At 39.4% G+C, this 16633-nt stretch overlaps 1 protein-coding gene across 4 annotated transcripts in view; it reads left to right on the top strand.

Moving 5' to 3' along the window:
* Positions 1 to 16633, top strand: part of IQGAP2 (IQ motif containing GTPase activating protein 2) — a 248957-nt gene that overhangs the window by 184439 nt on the left and 47885 nt on the right. For all 4 annotated transcript variants that reach the window (XM_081132687.1, XM_081132688.1, XM_081132686.1 and 1 more), the window contains 3 exons: positions 3750 to 3917; positions 8096 to 8238; positions 10044 to 10214. In XM_081132687.1, the coding sequence (XP_080988813.1) occupies positions 3750 to 3917; positions 8096 to 8238; positions 10044 to 10214 (482 nt within the window). The remainder of the gene's footprint in view (positions 1 to 3749; positions 3918 to 8095; positions 8239 to 10043; positions 10215 to 16633) is intronic.

Here is a 16633-nt window from a genome sequence, read left to right as displayed (position 1 = left end):
GATAAACTTAAAAAAATAAAAGTATAAATAAATAAATTTTTAAAATAGCTTTAAGATTGATATACTATCTCTTTACATATATGAATAACCTACATAAATTAAAATAAGATTCCTAAAAGTCTAGTTCATTAAGCTGTCCATTCATGAAATAACTAGAATTTCTCCTATCAGGTCATAGATTTCTATTGAGGTACCTTACTTTTGCTCTAGAGGTACGCTTTTAAGCTTTGGAAGAAACTGCAAGGAACATCTGGTTTTTATTTCCTTAGCCAGGAAAAATATGTGTATTTCTCCAACCTGAACTTTTATACCCTTAGGATCTTTGAAATCTTTCATTCCAGCACTCTAATCCTTAAGAAAAAGAAAATGAAATTGAGATGTGATTTAAATTTAAATATAAAACTGAAGACAATGTAGTTTGAAGAAAGCCTTTCAAGAAGTTAGATTATAATACAGGCACCCAAGTAGCCTAAAAGGGTTACATTTTTCTCTTTTATTCCTTTTATTCTCTGTTCTTACATTTGGCTTGCAAATGTTGGTCTGTTTTTTACATGAGACTCATGGATCTATATATTGACTATAAAAGTAGGAGGTTTCCTCAGTGTGTGATTTTGTACTCTGCACGTGCATTTAAAATCCTACCTCCTACCTCTGTCCCATCCCCCAGAAGAGTTGATAAAGTTTCTTCTATGCTGTATAAGAACAAAGAGATGTTCTGAAGATAAAACGGATGTATGTTTTGACACTGAGATGAGAATTTTCATTTCTTAACAGGAATTTAATCTCACCTTTAAAAGCATTTTTTATCCTTTGCATGAAGACTTAGAACAGATTCTGGTCACATGTCGTAAGCATAAATCCCACTCCCAGATAATTTGATCAAAGAAAATGTGTTGGCTCATGTATTTTACCACAGGCAAGACTTAAAAGGGCAGAAGAACTCAAGTCTCCTTCATTTTGGCCCAGTGTTCATTTTCAATGAAGCATCTGCTTTCTTAAAGTAGGTTTGTCTCTACTTTTGACTCCTTAGAGCAGTGTTTCTCAGCCTTTTCCATTATTGCACATTAAGCAGTCTTCCTAAAAATTGTTTCCTGTAATTGGTCCTCATGTGGATCTTTTTTTCTCACCATGAAACTTTAATACTACAGACATATTGTATATGTTTATATACCATATGTAGACCTGTGCTTTATACATTAAAAGATTTTTTTACCCTCTTCCTCAAAAAAACAATTTTTGTCCCGCTGGGGGTTATATCATCTCTTTCGAGAATACATGTCTTAGAGAGAGCCTGCTGGTATGTGGTTTAAGATGTAGAGCAAACATGTTTTTGGATTTCTTAGATGATTTATAGGAAGTTTAATTGTTTTGTAGCAGAAATATACCCAACTTAATGGAGATCTTTTACCTGACATCCTCAGCTGTCTAGAACTTAACCACAACCCACAGATTAAGCCAAAAGGCAATCAAAATAGATGTCAAGAAGCCTGTGCACTGGAACTGATGTACTCGACTCCATGGGGACCTCTTGGACGAACACTTTCAGCCTGTTCTTATCTCAGGCATAATGCTAATATGTTCAGTTGTTTTCTCTTCCCAACTCAGAGCACATCAGAAACCATGAATTAATTACCAAGCAGTTAAGTGTTCAGGATTCCCTCTGTGGGCACACATACAACACCTTGAAGTGATAGCTGACAGCGACACGAAAGGAAAAAACTAGAAAACATGGGGATTTGAGGCCATTTAGTGCAGGAGCAAAGAAGCCCAAATACCTCCATAGTCCTTGCAAGTATCACTCACCGTACGATAGTACAGTACAACTTTGATGACATGAGGGACTCTTCTGATAGCTCCCAGCAAACATTAAGCACCTTTTGTGTACCAGGGACTGTGGGTGAAATGATGAGCAGGGTAGAGACTGTTCTATTAGGGTTTTCTCCAGGGATTAGATTTTCATAGGAAATGGTTCTGATGAGAAGAAAGCTTCAGTTAGCTGGAGAGTTAACCTGTGGACCCACTCCTTGAACATAAACACTCAAAGCACATTACTATATACAAGGAATGTATGGCTTTGATACTCGTCTTTCAAAGAAAATGGCATTTTGCTGGGTTGGATGAAGCTATCAGATGTAATTCGTGTACAGATTCTTCGTCATTGACTTGTTCTTTCTGCTTCTCTCAGACCACAAACTTCTCAAACACCAGCACTGCATTTTTCTCATCCTACAAAGACTTCCTGGAGGAGAGGAGAGGGGACAGTACACCCATTCCTGTTAACTACAGCACAGGAACATCCTGCTCTACCGTTTGTTCGGCAGGAGTTGGAGTTTGCCACAGAAGTTCTCCCCTCTTCTTCCCACGCTCCTCCAGATTTGTATGTCTTTGACTGCAGGCTGCTGAAAGTTGACTCTGTTTTTCCTGCCCCTCAGCCTTTATGGTTCTGTGCACATGTGGACATAATTTGATAACAACAACATATACCATTTAGCATTTGTATGGTAGAGTTTGATGTGTGTGCGTTTTAAAAAAGAAAAAAAAAAGTATCTCCTCTTCTCATCAAGATCATTTTTCACCTAAAAAGCATTTTAAACTAGTTTCTTCCATTTTTTTGTTCTACATTTCTAACTGCATTTACAGGTTATAAAAAAAAATAGTTCATTTGGTTGAGCCAGAATCATCTTATCTGGAACTAAAGTGGACAATAAAGAATTGACCTTGTTGCTCTGGCCCGGTAGCTCAGTTGGTTAGAGTGTCGTCCCGATACACCAAGGTTGCCGGTTCAGCCTCTGGTCAGGGCACATACAGAAAGCAATCAATAAATGCATCAGCACGTAGAACAGCAAATCAATGTTTCTCTCTCCCTTCTCTCTCTCTCCCCCCTCCCTTCCTCTCTCTCTCTAATCAATAAATTAAAAAAAATTTTTTTTAAAGAATTCACCATGTTAACTTTCTTCAGGCAACCAAGAGTGCAGTGTGGTCTTATTTAGGGGAGAGGCAGAAATTTGAAATAGGATAAAATGCTTTATAGGTCTAAACTGGTTCCAGAATTAAGTTTCTGGACTCCATTGCATATATTCACTAGCTGTGCCTGTTGCCTTTCTAGAACATTTTTTGGTTGCTAATGACAATCTTGGCAGTATACTTGCACCATGCAGAGACTATCAGGATTCCCATAGCTTAAACAGTGTTTTACTTGTTCTAAAATAAATAAGTGTCTTTGTAAAGCCAGCCTCAAATACTGGTTAATGACCCATGTCTGTTGGTGTGTGTTCATCCAATTTCAAAGATTATCATAGTGAGCAAAATGAGGGCCTTGCTACCTCACACGAGTAACCAGGAAATACCATGATTTTTAACAAGCCATGCTCTGTGGGATCTTTTTTTTTTTTTCCTTCTTAATCCTCTCCCAGGACATGTTCATTGATTTTCAGAGAGAGGGGAAGGGAGGGAGAGAAACCTCATTGATTGGTTGCCTCCCACACAGGGAGTGAACCCGAAACCCTGATGGGGAATCAAGCCCGGGCCGGCGCTCCAGCCACCTGAACCACTCCGGTCAGGCCTGTGGGGTCCAATTCTTACAGCCTAAACTGGTGGGGGAGTTGGTGACTCGGGCGTCTGTGGTTGTATTCTCAGGGTAATAAGGTTTGATAGCAGTGCGTTCCTCAGAGGTCGAATGATATCTTTACATTCCTCCAGGGTAGGTAGAAGGTAACCATTAACGGAAACATTTTTTTGTTATTATCCAGGGGTTACACTGGTCGTTGATGTTAATCAGTGTTTGGAGAAAGAAAAGACAAGTGATATTTTGTCTGTCTTGAAGTCTTCCGTTAATAATGTAAATGATGTCATCCCCGAATGTGCTGACAAGTACTATGATGCCCTTGCAAAGGCAAAGGAGGAAAAATCTAGACGTGGTAAGTATTTTTGTCTTTTAGCACAAACTAAATATGATAGTTTGAATATGATAGTTTCTGTGGTATTGTAGCTTCTTAATTTTAAGACAAATATTGCTCAAATTAACATTGCTAAAACGATTTTTATCATCTACGGCAAAGGAAATCATTTAGATTTTTTTGTGTGTGTTTTAGAAAACATGGTGTGTGTGCCTGGCGGCATCATAGACTCAAGAAAATACAATATTAAGGACACTTTATATAGGTCTTGCTTCTTGATCCATTCTTCCAGATAGAAACCGATTTTTACATTACTATTTCTCTCTCTCCTTTTTGAAACAAATGATACATGATTGTACAATATTTAGTAGGGGTAAAGAGTAATTTTGAAAATATGGAATAAAGTGCAGTGAATTGGTCTCTAACGGATAGATCAGTACATGCCTCTTCAGTCCAGCGGCAGATCATGCAGTATTAGCTCTGGAAAGTATCTTTGAGAGCATGAGTTTGATAATCATTTTTTCATGGGAACTCATACTCATGATGTTTTAGACAGGAGAAAATGACAAACCCAAGGTGATAAATTTCTGACGGAGCTAATCTGCCATTTCTTCAGTGGATTTTTGTTGAGCGCCTTCTGTGTCCTCATGTCCAGGGTCCCGGTGTCTCCTGACTCCGAGGCTGGTGTTTATTGGCACCACAGTGTAGGTCATAGGTCATGTCCATAGTGCTTCTCACCTTTAGAAAACCGCTGTGACAGTATATGGCCTTAGAAGTGGAACTTGAGGAAAAACATGTTTTTAGTTCAACTGGAAGTGTTCAGTAGTACCCTGTGTATTTATTTTTAAACGTTTGATGTATTTCCAACGTGGAGATGTCATCCTTCAGTTCAGCAAATTTCCTGTTAATGAAATGTAAGGGCTATTGGCCACTCTTGTGACATCTAGTCACTTTTGAGCCCCTCTCTCCTTTTCACATCTCTCCATCAGGAGTTACTGTAGTGTCCCCTGCCTCATCCTTCATGGGAAAGACAACGGTATTAATTAAGAGATTGCGTTCCTAGAGATGACCCATCATCATTTCAAGTCCATCCTGGTCCAAAATTAGTTTATCTTCTCTCCCTTAAACTTGCATGCCCCTTTTCCTGTGTGCTGAGTTTTGGGTGAATGGAGTCAAAATATCCCCCAATACCCAGTTCAGAAACCTAGAAGGTAACTTGGATTCATTTCTTATCCAAAAAACTTTTTAAAAGGACAGCTGGGACTTTGTTAGGGATTGTGTTGAATCTGTAGATCAATCTGAGGAGTATCACCATCTTAACAATTACTCACTCTTCTGATCCATGGACATGCTTTTATTTAGGTCTTCTTTAATTCTTTCAACAGTGCCTTGTAGCTTTTAGTGTATAAGGCTTGCATTTCTTTTGTTAAATTTGTTCCTATATATTTATTTTTGATGCTTTTATTAATGTTTTCTTAATTTCACTTTGGAGCTGCTTATTGCTAATATATAGAAATACAGTGATTTTTTTATTGCAACATAATTTACATACTGTAAAATTCATTCTCCTAAGGTGTGCAATTCAGAAGTTTTTAGTATATTCGAAACAACACCACTAGTTAATTCCAGAATATTTTCATTGCACCAAACAAAACCCACCCCTAGCCCCAGACAACCACTAATCTACTTTTTGTCTATAATTTCACCTGTTCTGGACATTTCATATAAATGGAATCATGCTATGCCTGGTTTCTTTTACTAAGCATAATATTTTCAAAGTTCATTTCGTGACTGATAACTATTCCATTGTATGGATATGCCACATTGTGTTGATCCATTCATCAATTAATGGAATTTGGATTTCCCCCCCCCCCCCATTTTTGGCTATTCTGAATAATGCTTCTGTGACCATTTATATAGAAGTTTTTGCATGGGCACATTTTCATACAGTTGATTTTTGTATTTTGATCTTGTACAACTTTGCTGAACTCATTTATTCTAATAGTTTTTTAGTGGATTCATTGGGCCACCACCTGTTTTTGCAAATCAAGTTTTATTGGAACCCAGCCACACTCATTAATTTATATATTGTCTACGGCAGCTCTCATGCTGCAGTGGCAGAGTTGAGTAGTTGTATCAGAGACCTATATAACCCACAAAGCTGAAAATATTTACTCTCTGGCCCTTTATAGAAAAAGTTTACCACCCCAGATAAAGCTTTGAACATTGTTTTGGGGAGATGAATGGGATGATTCTTGGCTCTTTCATTCCTGGTTCTAGGATATCAGTTCTTTCCCAAACTGAAGTGTCCACCTTTAGGTAGATCACTGACGCTTACAGCTCAGTTTAGCTCTTCTATATAGGTATAATTTTGTCTAGAAGATATTTAGAAAGTATGCCTCCTTTTGGAATGCGTACCACCTCTTAACTAACTGGAGTCTTCTATGGTTTTCTCAAAGGTCCATAATTAATCTCTTAAGCAACAAACCAGCTACATTTTATAGGAAAAATACTTGGACCCCGGGCTGGAGACATCCTCCTCAGCCTCTCCTCTGACTGCAAATTCAAGCTTGATTTGAAAATGATAACAATTCTCTTTTCCTATTATCCACTGATATCATCTCAACCCCAATAAAGCTTTCTAGTGCCAACTAAGACATTACTTCTCAGTCCTTATGCAGATAAGGGAAGGTATCTGCCGTTTTCCACTTCCATTTACCTTCTTCCCCTCCCAGTGGAAGACTTGCCTTAAAAATAGCGTTTATTCTTTTGAAAGCATTTGTGACTCTGACAACTGTTGGTAACTGAAAAAATGATTGCTGTGATCATCATCCTCATTTGACTACAATATATTTTTGAGGACGCCAGCACTCCTAAACAGATAACATCTGTCCGACTGCCCCTTTGAGAAGAGCTACATCTCTTCTTGGGCATTGACAAAAAGAACAATTGAGAGCCCCTTAAAACCAACTAAAAAAATCAACGTATAATAAAGGGCCTTAAAGTTACCTCTGCTTAATTATTTAATTAAGAATCCATTTAAATATTATATGTGAAAATTCACTTGAACTTTGAATTACCTTTAAAGGCAATTAGTCTAATGCTCACTTGGCAGCAGTTGGCTTAGCTTGGTCTAGGCCAGCGCTTTGGGGTTTTTTAATCCTCACCTGAGGCTATTTTTTTCCATTGCTTTCAGAGATAGTGGAAGGAGAGAGGAGATAGAAACATCAATGTGAGAGAGACACACATCGATTGGTTGCCTCCTGCTTGAGTGCCAAGCAGGCCGGGGATCGAGTCTGCAACAAGGTGCATGCCCTTGGCCAGAATTGAAGCCGGGACCCTTTAGTCTGCAGGCTGACCCTCCAGCCACTGAGCCAAACCAGCTAAGGCTAGGTCAGAGCTTTTTAAATTTTATTTTTATTGTTGTTTTTAGCTCTCTGATCTGGGGTAGGAAACTTGACCTGTTCAGTAAAATAAGCAGATTTCTAAATAGGAAGTTTGTAGCCTGTGGATTGGTGAAAAGGAGATATTTTTCTTGACCACTTTAAGCCATGACTGCCATCAATTTTTTCTAGTACATCCTTACCCCCAAATTAGGTCATTTTTCCCCTCATTCTGTGTGGTTGTGTAGAGCAAGGTGTGTCAGAGGAACCAGAATTTCCTTCTCCTTACTTAGTGACCTTAGTGTTTGCAGATGCCATTTTGCACCTTGGATGAAGTCGTAGGAAAAGATTAGTCACTTCCGCTTTGGTTTAATGTGGATCATTGGCCCTCCTTAGATAATGGGTGACGGTCCTAGCTGGGCCCTTCTCAGAAAAGTTGCAGGAAGGCTTCCTAAGCCAAGAGGATTATTGCTCATGGGTCTCCTCTGTCTACTGTGGTGCTGTTCACCTTTACCTGGGACATGCATCCCTTGTTTGCTTGTCCCTCTTGTTGGCTGTTTGTGACTCCCATCATCCTCATGAAAAGCTTGGGATCCAAAGCTAGCATTATACATCAGTCTCTCCTCCTTAATCTTTGGTTTAGCAGAGAGCTGCCACTGAACACACAGCATTCATTCTATTTTAGTAAGTCATTTCTAACTGATTTTAACGTAGACTGTCTGAATGCTTAATGAGAAGCATCTTCATTGAGGAAACAATGTTAATGTTGAAGGGTTCAGTTTTTCTCTCTAGAATGTAACATACTTTTTTCTGCAGTGTCTTCTGAAGGTCCATGGCTCCACCTCACACTGCGGGAGAAATATGATTACTACTACAATGTCAATTCAGAAGAGAGTTCCTGGGTCACACCTGAATCTTGCCTGCCTAAAGAATCATGGCTCATGGAAAAAGAAATTGAGGTAGGCGGTTGATGTTTGGTGGAAAACTGTACTATATAAAGATAAGTGTGATTGTTTTTCTATTTTTGAATCATGGATATGATGGGAGGAACTGATTGATTTCTTTGAAGGCTGGATGTGGAGCAAAGTCTTCATGAACTACAGTGGGATGTGGCTGCTGGTTATTAACTTTTAGAGTTTTTCCCATGGTGGCATAACACCACCAAACAGAGCAGGAGAGAAAGCTTTTCCTTGACACAAAAGCTCAATTAGTGGTAATTCCTTGGTTGTCAATATTCCAGTGTCTATTTCTTTCCCCCTCTCAGGCGACAACACAGATATGTAGATCCTTTAAAAAGTGAGTAATGCTTCCCTGAGGGAAATGCTCTTGAAGGAATGTCCACCAAGATTACTTTGGACTTGCTTGAGACCAAAAGTTGGACCTAAAAGATGTGAAAAATTGCTGTTTAATCCAGGCATTGTAGTATATTTAAAGAGAAAATACTGAGAATAATTGAGTTCCATTTTGAAAAAAACACATAAGTAGAATTCACAAATGTAGAGCTTACAGATTTGTTCAAAGTCACAGCACCAAAGAGATTGCAGTATAACAGTTTTGTGGACAGAATCACCATACTGTGTTTACTAAAACTCAGAGAAAACTGTGACCCAGGACTGACAAGGCCACCAGAAATCCTGACTGACAAGAAGATAGTGAAGAACACAGTTTATTATCTAATTTCAAATGCTCAAAGTCCCCACAGTTTACAGGAAGATGGCATTGTGGCAATGAATTGCTAGTGCTGTGTTGTTGAAAAAATGAAATTGTGGCCAATATTAAAAACCCATATGCTATAATTGAGAAGATATATCAAAACCATGAAGAAGCAGCATCGAAGGGTTAAAATTCAGAGCCTACAACTGCGCATGTGGCACCCAGAGGTGCCCCGGGTATACCTTTGTGAAACAGCATCAGTCTGTTAGGATTATTAACCTACACTATAAATTTTATTCTCCTAAACAATCAGGAATTACTCATTTTATTCAATGAATGCACATATTTGTCTTCTCTTAAAGGTATTTATGCATCTTTTATATGATTCCACTTTCAAGTTTTTTAAATTAACCGCCCAGTGATTTCAGCCACACTGAGTGAGAGGCATTGGCCGTAGAAGTGAGTCCAACCTTTGCTGGCGTCTCTCAGAGAACAAAAGTGCAGCCGCAGTCCATGCGAGGACGTCTCACAGTCCCCCTTCTTTTTTCTCATTCGTCTAGGTTTTCCCTGTCTGCCCGTGATGGGGCTTGTCTTTCCTCCCCCACCCTCTTTCTCTCTACCCCCAGTCTTTTGTTTTCTCCCATATTTGAGATTTCCTCAAGACCTCTCAGGAGTCTTCCTTCTCTTTCCTGGGCAAGAAAAGCAGCAGAGAAGCCTGAGGACCTCATGGGCGCTGCAGTCTTCCCCTTGGCAGCTCGAGGGAGAGAGGAGATGGTTCATATTCTTGCCGTAATCATCCCTGTCCCTTTATCCTCGTGGAGCTCGGGCCTCATGCCTGGCAAGGGCTCGCATCGTCCGTACCTCTCTGCTCCAGATCCTGCGGCCGTGCAGCCACGGTCTTTCCGCCGCAGCACAGCGTTGAGAGGATTCCAAGGTCGTGTCGCTAGAAAGCTAAGCCAGTTCATTCCCCGGCTCTGGTCAGATCTGTCTAAAACCAAGCCAGAAGGAGCTGTCCATGTTCTTTTCTGAAACATGCAATGTTCAGAAGCTGTTGTGTGTGCCGCTTTCACCCAATGTGTGAAGTGTAACCATGAGAAATGTCTCTTGCCAGGACATTGTTGAGGAAGTCACGGCAGGTTACATTCGGGAGAAGTTGTGGTCTGCTTCCCCAGAGTTGTGTCTTCGCTTTCAAGCCACAAGCTCAGGACCCCTCCTTAGGGAAGAACACGAAGCTAGGAAATCATTTTTGTATGGACAGGAAGAGCATGTGGTCAAAATACAGGTATGTGACTCACCTACCACCACTAATCACAGCAAACTGTCATGCCCCATGAGAAATGTTTTATTTGATAATAGGACAGTCAGCTACCAGCATTCTAACAAGTCTAACTACAGATTTTTTCCTTACTCGGTGCCCCTGAGTGTGCTTTATTAAGGCTCTAAGATGGGAAGGATGTCAGTGATTTTTCACCTGTGGTCTTCCAGAGAGTATTCAGGGGCACTGGATCCCACAGTTCACCTGCCACCAACCTAGTCAGACCAGAGAAAACCTCAGGTCAGATATGAAATTATGTTTCTCTAAACAGCTGGATCTCCTTGTGTCACCTACTTTCTGACTCAGATTCTTTATGAATTGGTTTTTTAGTGGATGTTGAGTGGCATCTGAAAGAACAGAGAGCTAATGAAATGGATTTAGTATCTCCAAGCGTGTCCTCTCCTTTGTACAATCTGTCACTCTTCGTTTATGTTTGCAGGAAAATCCTTAGTCCAACTTTTTTGTTGTGAGTTCTTACGCTTATGTGACTTGTCTGAGCTTCTGGCTGGCGGGAGAGGACCCGGCCAGATCTAGATGCTTCTCCCCGTGTCCCCCTAGCATCCTCTGCCAGCCTCCGGGCTGGCTTCCATCAGCTGTGTGTTTGCGTTTGTCCTTTGTGTTGCATCCAAAGTGATACTGTTATTGATGGACAGAGGCTGGTGCGTTTTTACTTTGGCCAATAACTATGAAATTTCCTAACGTGAAAGTGTTTTGGTTGAATAGCTTCTCTTTTGTGATCCTTGGTGTACTTATCTGCTTCCCCCATCTAACTATAATGTCTTTCAGGACAGAAAACGAGTCTTTAAAACTTTTGTACTCAAGTGTCTTGCGTATATATGATAGGTGGTCGAATGTGTGAATTTGTGAGAACTTAAGATGTTAGAAGGCAGAAATGATTAATTGTTTTAAAGAAATTTCTCTTATAAACCTGACACTCAAAAGGATTTTTCTTATTTTTCAATAAGTTTTCCAGTTTGTTCCTTCTTTAAACAAATGGTAGGCAAACCACACAGAAAGTGAACAAAAGCGTAAAAATAGAAGCATCTGTACTGATGATAAGGCTCTAATTCTGTACAAAACTCAAAAAGCGTCAGCTGATGCGGCGCACTTTGGACCAACCCTAAGCTCCCGGTCTTGAGGCAGGGAGCAGTGCTGCAGCTGGAAGAGATTCTGAAGAGCCCCCCATATAAAACCATCTGATGTTAGAGCCCGGGCTGGAGGAGAGGGCTGGGGAAGGGCAGAACCACCGCCGGAAGCCCTGTCCCTCCACCTCAGCTGAGGCGGCAGGATGGAAGAGGCCGTCGAGTGGGACGCCACCCTGCCCTGCCTTTCTCCACCCTTCTGACCAGTTTCTAACAAGGAAGGGGTGAGTCCGAAGGCACGCCGCAGACTGGAGATGAACATGTAGTCCGGGGAAACCTGCTCACCCGCAGATCCGAAGGGCGTGAACCCAAGGGGGATCATGCTAATCTCGCTTCTTGCCAAAGTGGCTGATTGACCCTGAATTGGGGGAAATGATCTGAAATCTGAAGACTTCCCTCCGTAGAACAGCTCAACATTCCCAGCTGGATGGATCAGCCCAGACCACTAGTCTGAACAAATTCAGAGAGAAACCCCCTGGCTGAGCACAAGGACACTCCAGCTCCACCACCCTCCCACTCTCAGCTCCCTCCCAAGAAGCTGAATACTGGTACAGGGAATACATGTCATCTGTAGCTAAGCCTTTATCTCAAGTGCTTATGGAACAAATCAGAAGGTGTCCAAGTAAACATGGCAAGTCAAGAAGAATCTAGATAGCCATTTTGGGCTTTTTCTTTCTCTCCTTTTTTTTATTTCAAATAATGGACATCCTTGTTTCGTTCAGATTTTAAAGGGAATGATTCTTTCCTTTCACCGTTAGATATAATATTATAATTTTTATGAGATAATCTTTTTCTAAAGATTAAGGTTAAGAGTATCCATTTATTTTTAGTTTGTTGAATTTCTTTTTAAATTGAAAAAGGAATATGAAATGTGTCAAAAATGTTTTACATCTATAAATCTTTGTGCATGCACACATTCAAACACATCAAATGTGCATTATATGTGTGTGTGTGTGTATAAAAGTACATAGAGCTCAGCTGGGCGTGGCTCAGCAGTTGAGCATGGACCTAGGATCCAGGAGATCGAGGGTCGATGCCCAGCAGGGGGGCGTGCAGAAGGCAACCGGTCAATGACGACTCTCATCATTGATGTTTCTCTCTCTCCCTCTCCCTTCCTCTCTCTGAAATGAATAAAGATATATTTTTTTAAGATAAATAAATAATAAAAGTACATAGAGTTTATATAATACTTTCCTAATGTTTTATGTAAGATTTTTGTTTCCATACTCATTGGTAAGATTGCTTATGATTTTACTCTATTGTGTCTTTCTTTTTGTCTCTGTCTTGCAAGATGTTTGTCAATTTTATAGATGTTTTCAAAAAACTAGATCTTTGTTTCATCCATATTCTGTATTTAGCTGTTTTCAGTGTCATCGATTTCTGCTACTGTTCTTATTCTTTTTTTCATCTATTTGCTTTAGGTTTATTTTGCTCCTGTTTTTCTAGTTCTTGAGGGGGAACCGAGATTAGTGATTTGAAATTTTTCCCATTTTCTAATATATACATATTGTTCTGGCTTTTTTTTCTGTTTTCTTTTTCCTGCCTTCCTGTGGGTTACTAAATGTAAGCATATTTTTAAATTCCATTCTAATTTAGTTATAATGTTTTTGGGTGAATTTTTTGTGTAGCTTTGTTAGTGGTGGTTGTGTAACTATGATAGATTTTATATGTATGTGTATAATCACAGTCTACGGGGGTCATCATTTGATCAGTGGGAGTGAGTGCAGAAATCGTACCTTCCTTTATGTCCCGTTACTCCTCTCTCCTTCCTCCTGTGTAATAAAATTGTATGTATTTCCTGCATATTTATTTAGAACCACATCACACAATTTTATAATTTTTGCTTCAATAATCAAACATAATGTAGAAAACCCAAGAGGAAAGGGAGAGTCTGTTGTGTTCACCAATGTATTTTCCTTACTGTATATTTTTCTCCCTTCCTGATGTTCTAAAATGCCTTCCTATATCATTTACTTTGTTTAGAGAACATTCTTTTAACATAAGCCTGCTAGTGACAAATTCTGCTGGATTGTGAGTTGACAGTTTTTTTTCAAGCATTTGAAAAATATTGTGCCACTTCTTACCTCGAAGGTGTCTAATAAGAAATCCACTGTTGTTTGTGTTATTTCTCCCGGATAAGTAAGGTGTCATTTCTCTCTCACTGCAGAGAATCTTGAGAGCAGTGACAGAGAAATAACCATATTATTTTTTATCAGTAAGAAGGCTCTGGTAAAACTGCCTACATTTAAGAATGAATGAACCAGAAAAAAAAAAAATCACCAAAAAAAAATTTTATATCGAAAAAAGAAAAACGAATATACATTGTAAAATATAAATGAAGTAAACATTTAAGGATATTCTTATTCTAGGAGACAGAAGAAATTTTTATACTGATACTGCTTTGTGCTTTCAAAAGATAACTGATAGCTAAAGAGAGGAAGAGAAATAATGGCATCATAGACCATAAGTGAACTTAGAACTGCAGAATGAAGAACTGACCCTGGAGATAATGGAAACACATGGCAAGCTTGAGAGAAATCACATAAAAGCCTGAGGAAAGAATAGGTGATTTAAAATACATTTTCTCACCTGAAAATGGTATCACCCATTTTATTACAGGGCTGTGAAGATTAAATGGGATAATTCCCATAACAGGTTTTGCCCCGTGTGTGGCTCCTCAGTGCTCAGTAAGTGCTAGAAATGATGAGGCGGCAGAGATGACGACTCAGAGAACAGGTGACGGAGAGCCAGCACTGAGATGGTTGGTGTGGCACTTTCTTCAACTGAAGGAAGCTGGAATGCCACTTCTGAGGAGAAAAAAACAGTAGTGACAGATACCAAAACTTAGCCCTGGGAATTATTAAATCATTGAACTTCAGGTCAGAGAGTGTCATAAGCCTCCGGGCAAGGAAAAGGAAACAAGCTTCCCTGGAGCATCTTCACGTGGCCAGGATCAGTGGCAGAGTCTGGGGACTTGAGGAAAGAGGGTGGCGTGATGTGCTCGTCCTTCCTCACATTGCTTTAATGTAACTGACTACTCTATAGATCGCTGAATTTTTACCTTTAAGCTGAGGGGGGAAAGAGGTAAATATTTAGGGCTTCCTTGGCTAACAGAGATTGCACAAGAATTTGTGCTTCAAAAGTTGGAGTTGGTAATTTGAATATTACTGTCCTGGGTGCCCAGTTACCAACTTTAGCAAGCCAGGTTTTCTAAAGATGGACAGTTACAATCTATAAAACAGCGGAGTAACCTCTGAGGGCTAGAAAGACTCCTTTGTTACAGATGCATTACACAGGAAATATACTTATGGTAACAACCAAAAAAAAAAAGATTGCTGTAATAAAATTTCCCACAAGTTCTCATTCTGGTCAAGAAGGAGATAGATATTTTTGTAAATGCCTTCTGTCTCTAATTGTCTATAAAAAGCTGTTTCTAAATGGCTTTATGGTTGATAATTTTGTCTCCTTTTGCATTTTCATCAGTAGTGCCTTCCTTCCAACTTTATACCCATAATTGTTTTTAATAAACAGCCTCTAATTGGAAAAGCCACAATCTTATAGCCTTGCATAGGAATTTTGTTGTTAGCACAGAACAAGAAAAACCAGCTCTGATGGAACTAAAACTTAGACTGAAAAAGGAGACTGTAGAATTTTGACAAATAAGAAGCATGTGTTCTGCACCTACCAACCAAAAATTCTATACCCAGCCAAGTCCCCTTGGTTTGGAAAGGCAACAATAAAATAGTCACAAATATAGAAGGATTCCAGAAAAAACTAATCAATAAAGAGATGAAACAAAATGAAATCGCAAGAAAAATACTGTTGGTGAGCTTTGAACTCTTAGTACATTTTAAAAGAGAACGGAACGGACCTGAGTGCTCGCGCCACCAGTGCAGGAACGCTTCAGCACCCGGTCGTCTGTTACCGTGGCAGATTGCTAATCCCGCGTGCCCGTGAATCTGAGCTAGCAGAGATTAACAGTGTTCCCGAAGTTTGGACAATTCTAGAAAAGCAGAGGGAGAACTTGAGCTAATCCCAGTATCTTGTTTGCCTTTCAGTTGGGGTCAAGGAATGGGATATATAATGTATGTTTGTGTATTTGCACTTCTGTACTTTAAAAGTGTTGCTCACGCCCGGCCGGGCGTGGCTTAGTGGTTGAGCTTTGACCTAGGATCCAGGCGATCGGGGTTCGATTCCCGGTCAGGGCACAGGCCCGGTTGCGGGCTCGATCAGTGACTCTCTCATCATTGATGTTTCTATCTCTCTCTCTCCCTCTCCTTTCCTCTCTCTGAAATCAATAAAGATATATTTTTTAAAAAAAAAATTAAAAGTGTTGCTCACAAAGACATATGAATCACCCTTCAGACCCATCACAACAGATGTTACTAGACTGTCATGGAATCTGGTGACCTGCAGTTGTTTGTAACATCAGAGAGCAGTTTCTCCTGTCCCCTCAGGAATGCCACACTGACAGAGTCGATGGTGGCATTTCCTAAATAGGTGATCAATCAAAACTTGTTTATACTCAAAGTATGGAACCTATACCAGCACCCCACCCAGACCTACTGAATCTTAATCTGCATTTTAAAGAGATCCTCAGATGATTTTGTATACACATTAAAGTGTGAGAAGCACTGTGGATGAAGCTCACTCCACAGTGAGTGTAAACCCTCGGATACTTAGCTTCCTGTATAATTCATCATCATAATAGCGTAAAGGAGAGAAACCTTGTGTTCATTTCAGTAGCTAGTGCAAAGGCATTTGATAAAGTTCTAAATCCAGTCCTTAATTTTCTGTTAGGATTTGGTGAAGTTTTAGTTTATTTAAGGAGATTTGCATCTTTGCAATAATGAATTTTCCAGATCAGACACCAATGTATCTCTCCATTTATTAATCTGTCTTACACTATAGTATTAGAATTTTATTCTTTCATATTTCTTGTTAAGATTTCTCCACGTATGTAAATTTTTTGGCTATTTTGAATGTCATCTTTTTTATTTTATTTTTGTCATATAGAAAATCTGTCAAGTTTATATATTCATTTTATAACTGAATATAGTCACCTTGCAGAACTCTAGTTTTAATAGTTTTTAAGTGCCTCTCTTGAATCATAACTACTTTTTACACTTCAGATTTTTTAAAGTTTTGTAATCTGTTAAGGAATAAATTTATATGTCCTTACCAACATAGAAAACTATAAGGCAGTAGGGACTTAAAAATAATTTGGGCTTAATTCTCACATCT

Source organism: Miniopterus schreibersii (assembly GCF_964146895.1).
Source record: "Miniopterus schreibersii genome assembly, chromosome: 3".
NCBI lineage: Eukaryota > Metazoa > Chordata > Mammalia > Chiroptera > Miniopteridae > Miniopterus > Miniopterus schreibersii.
Note: the sequence above shows the minus strand (reverse complement) of the source record. Positions and strands in the feature narration are given on the sequence as shown.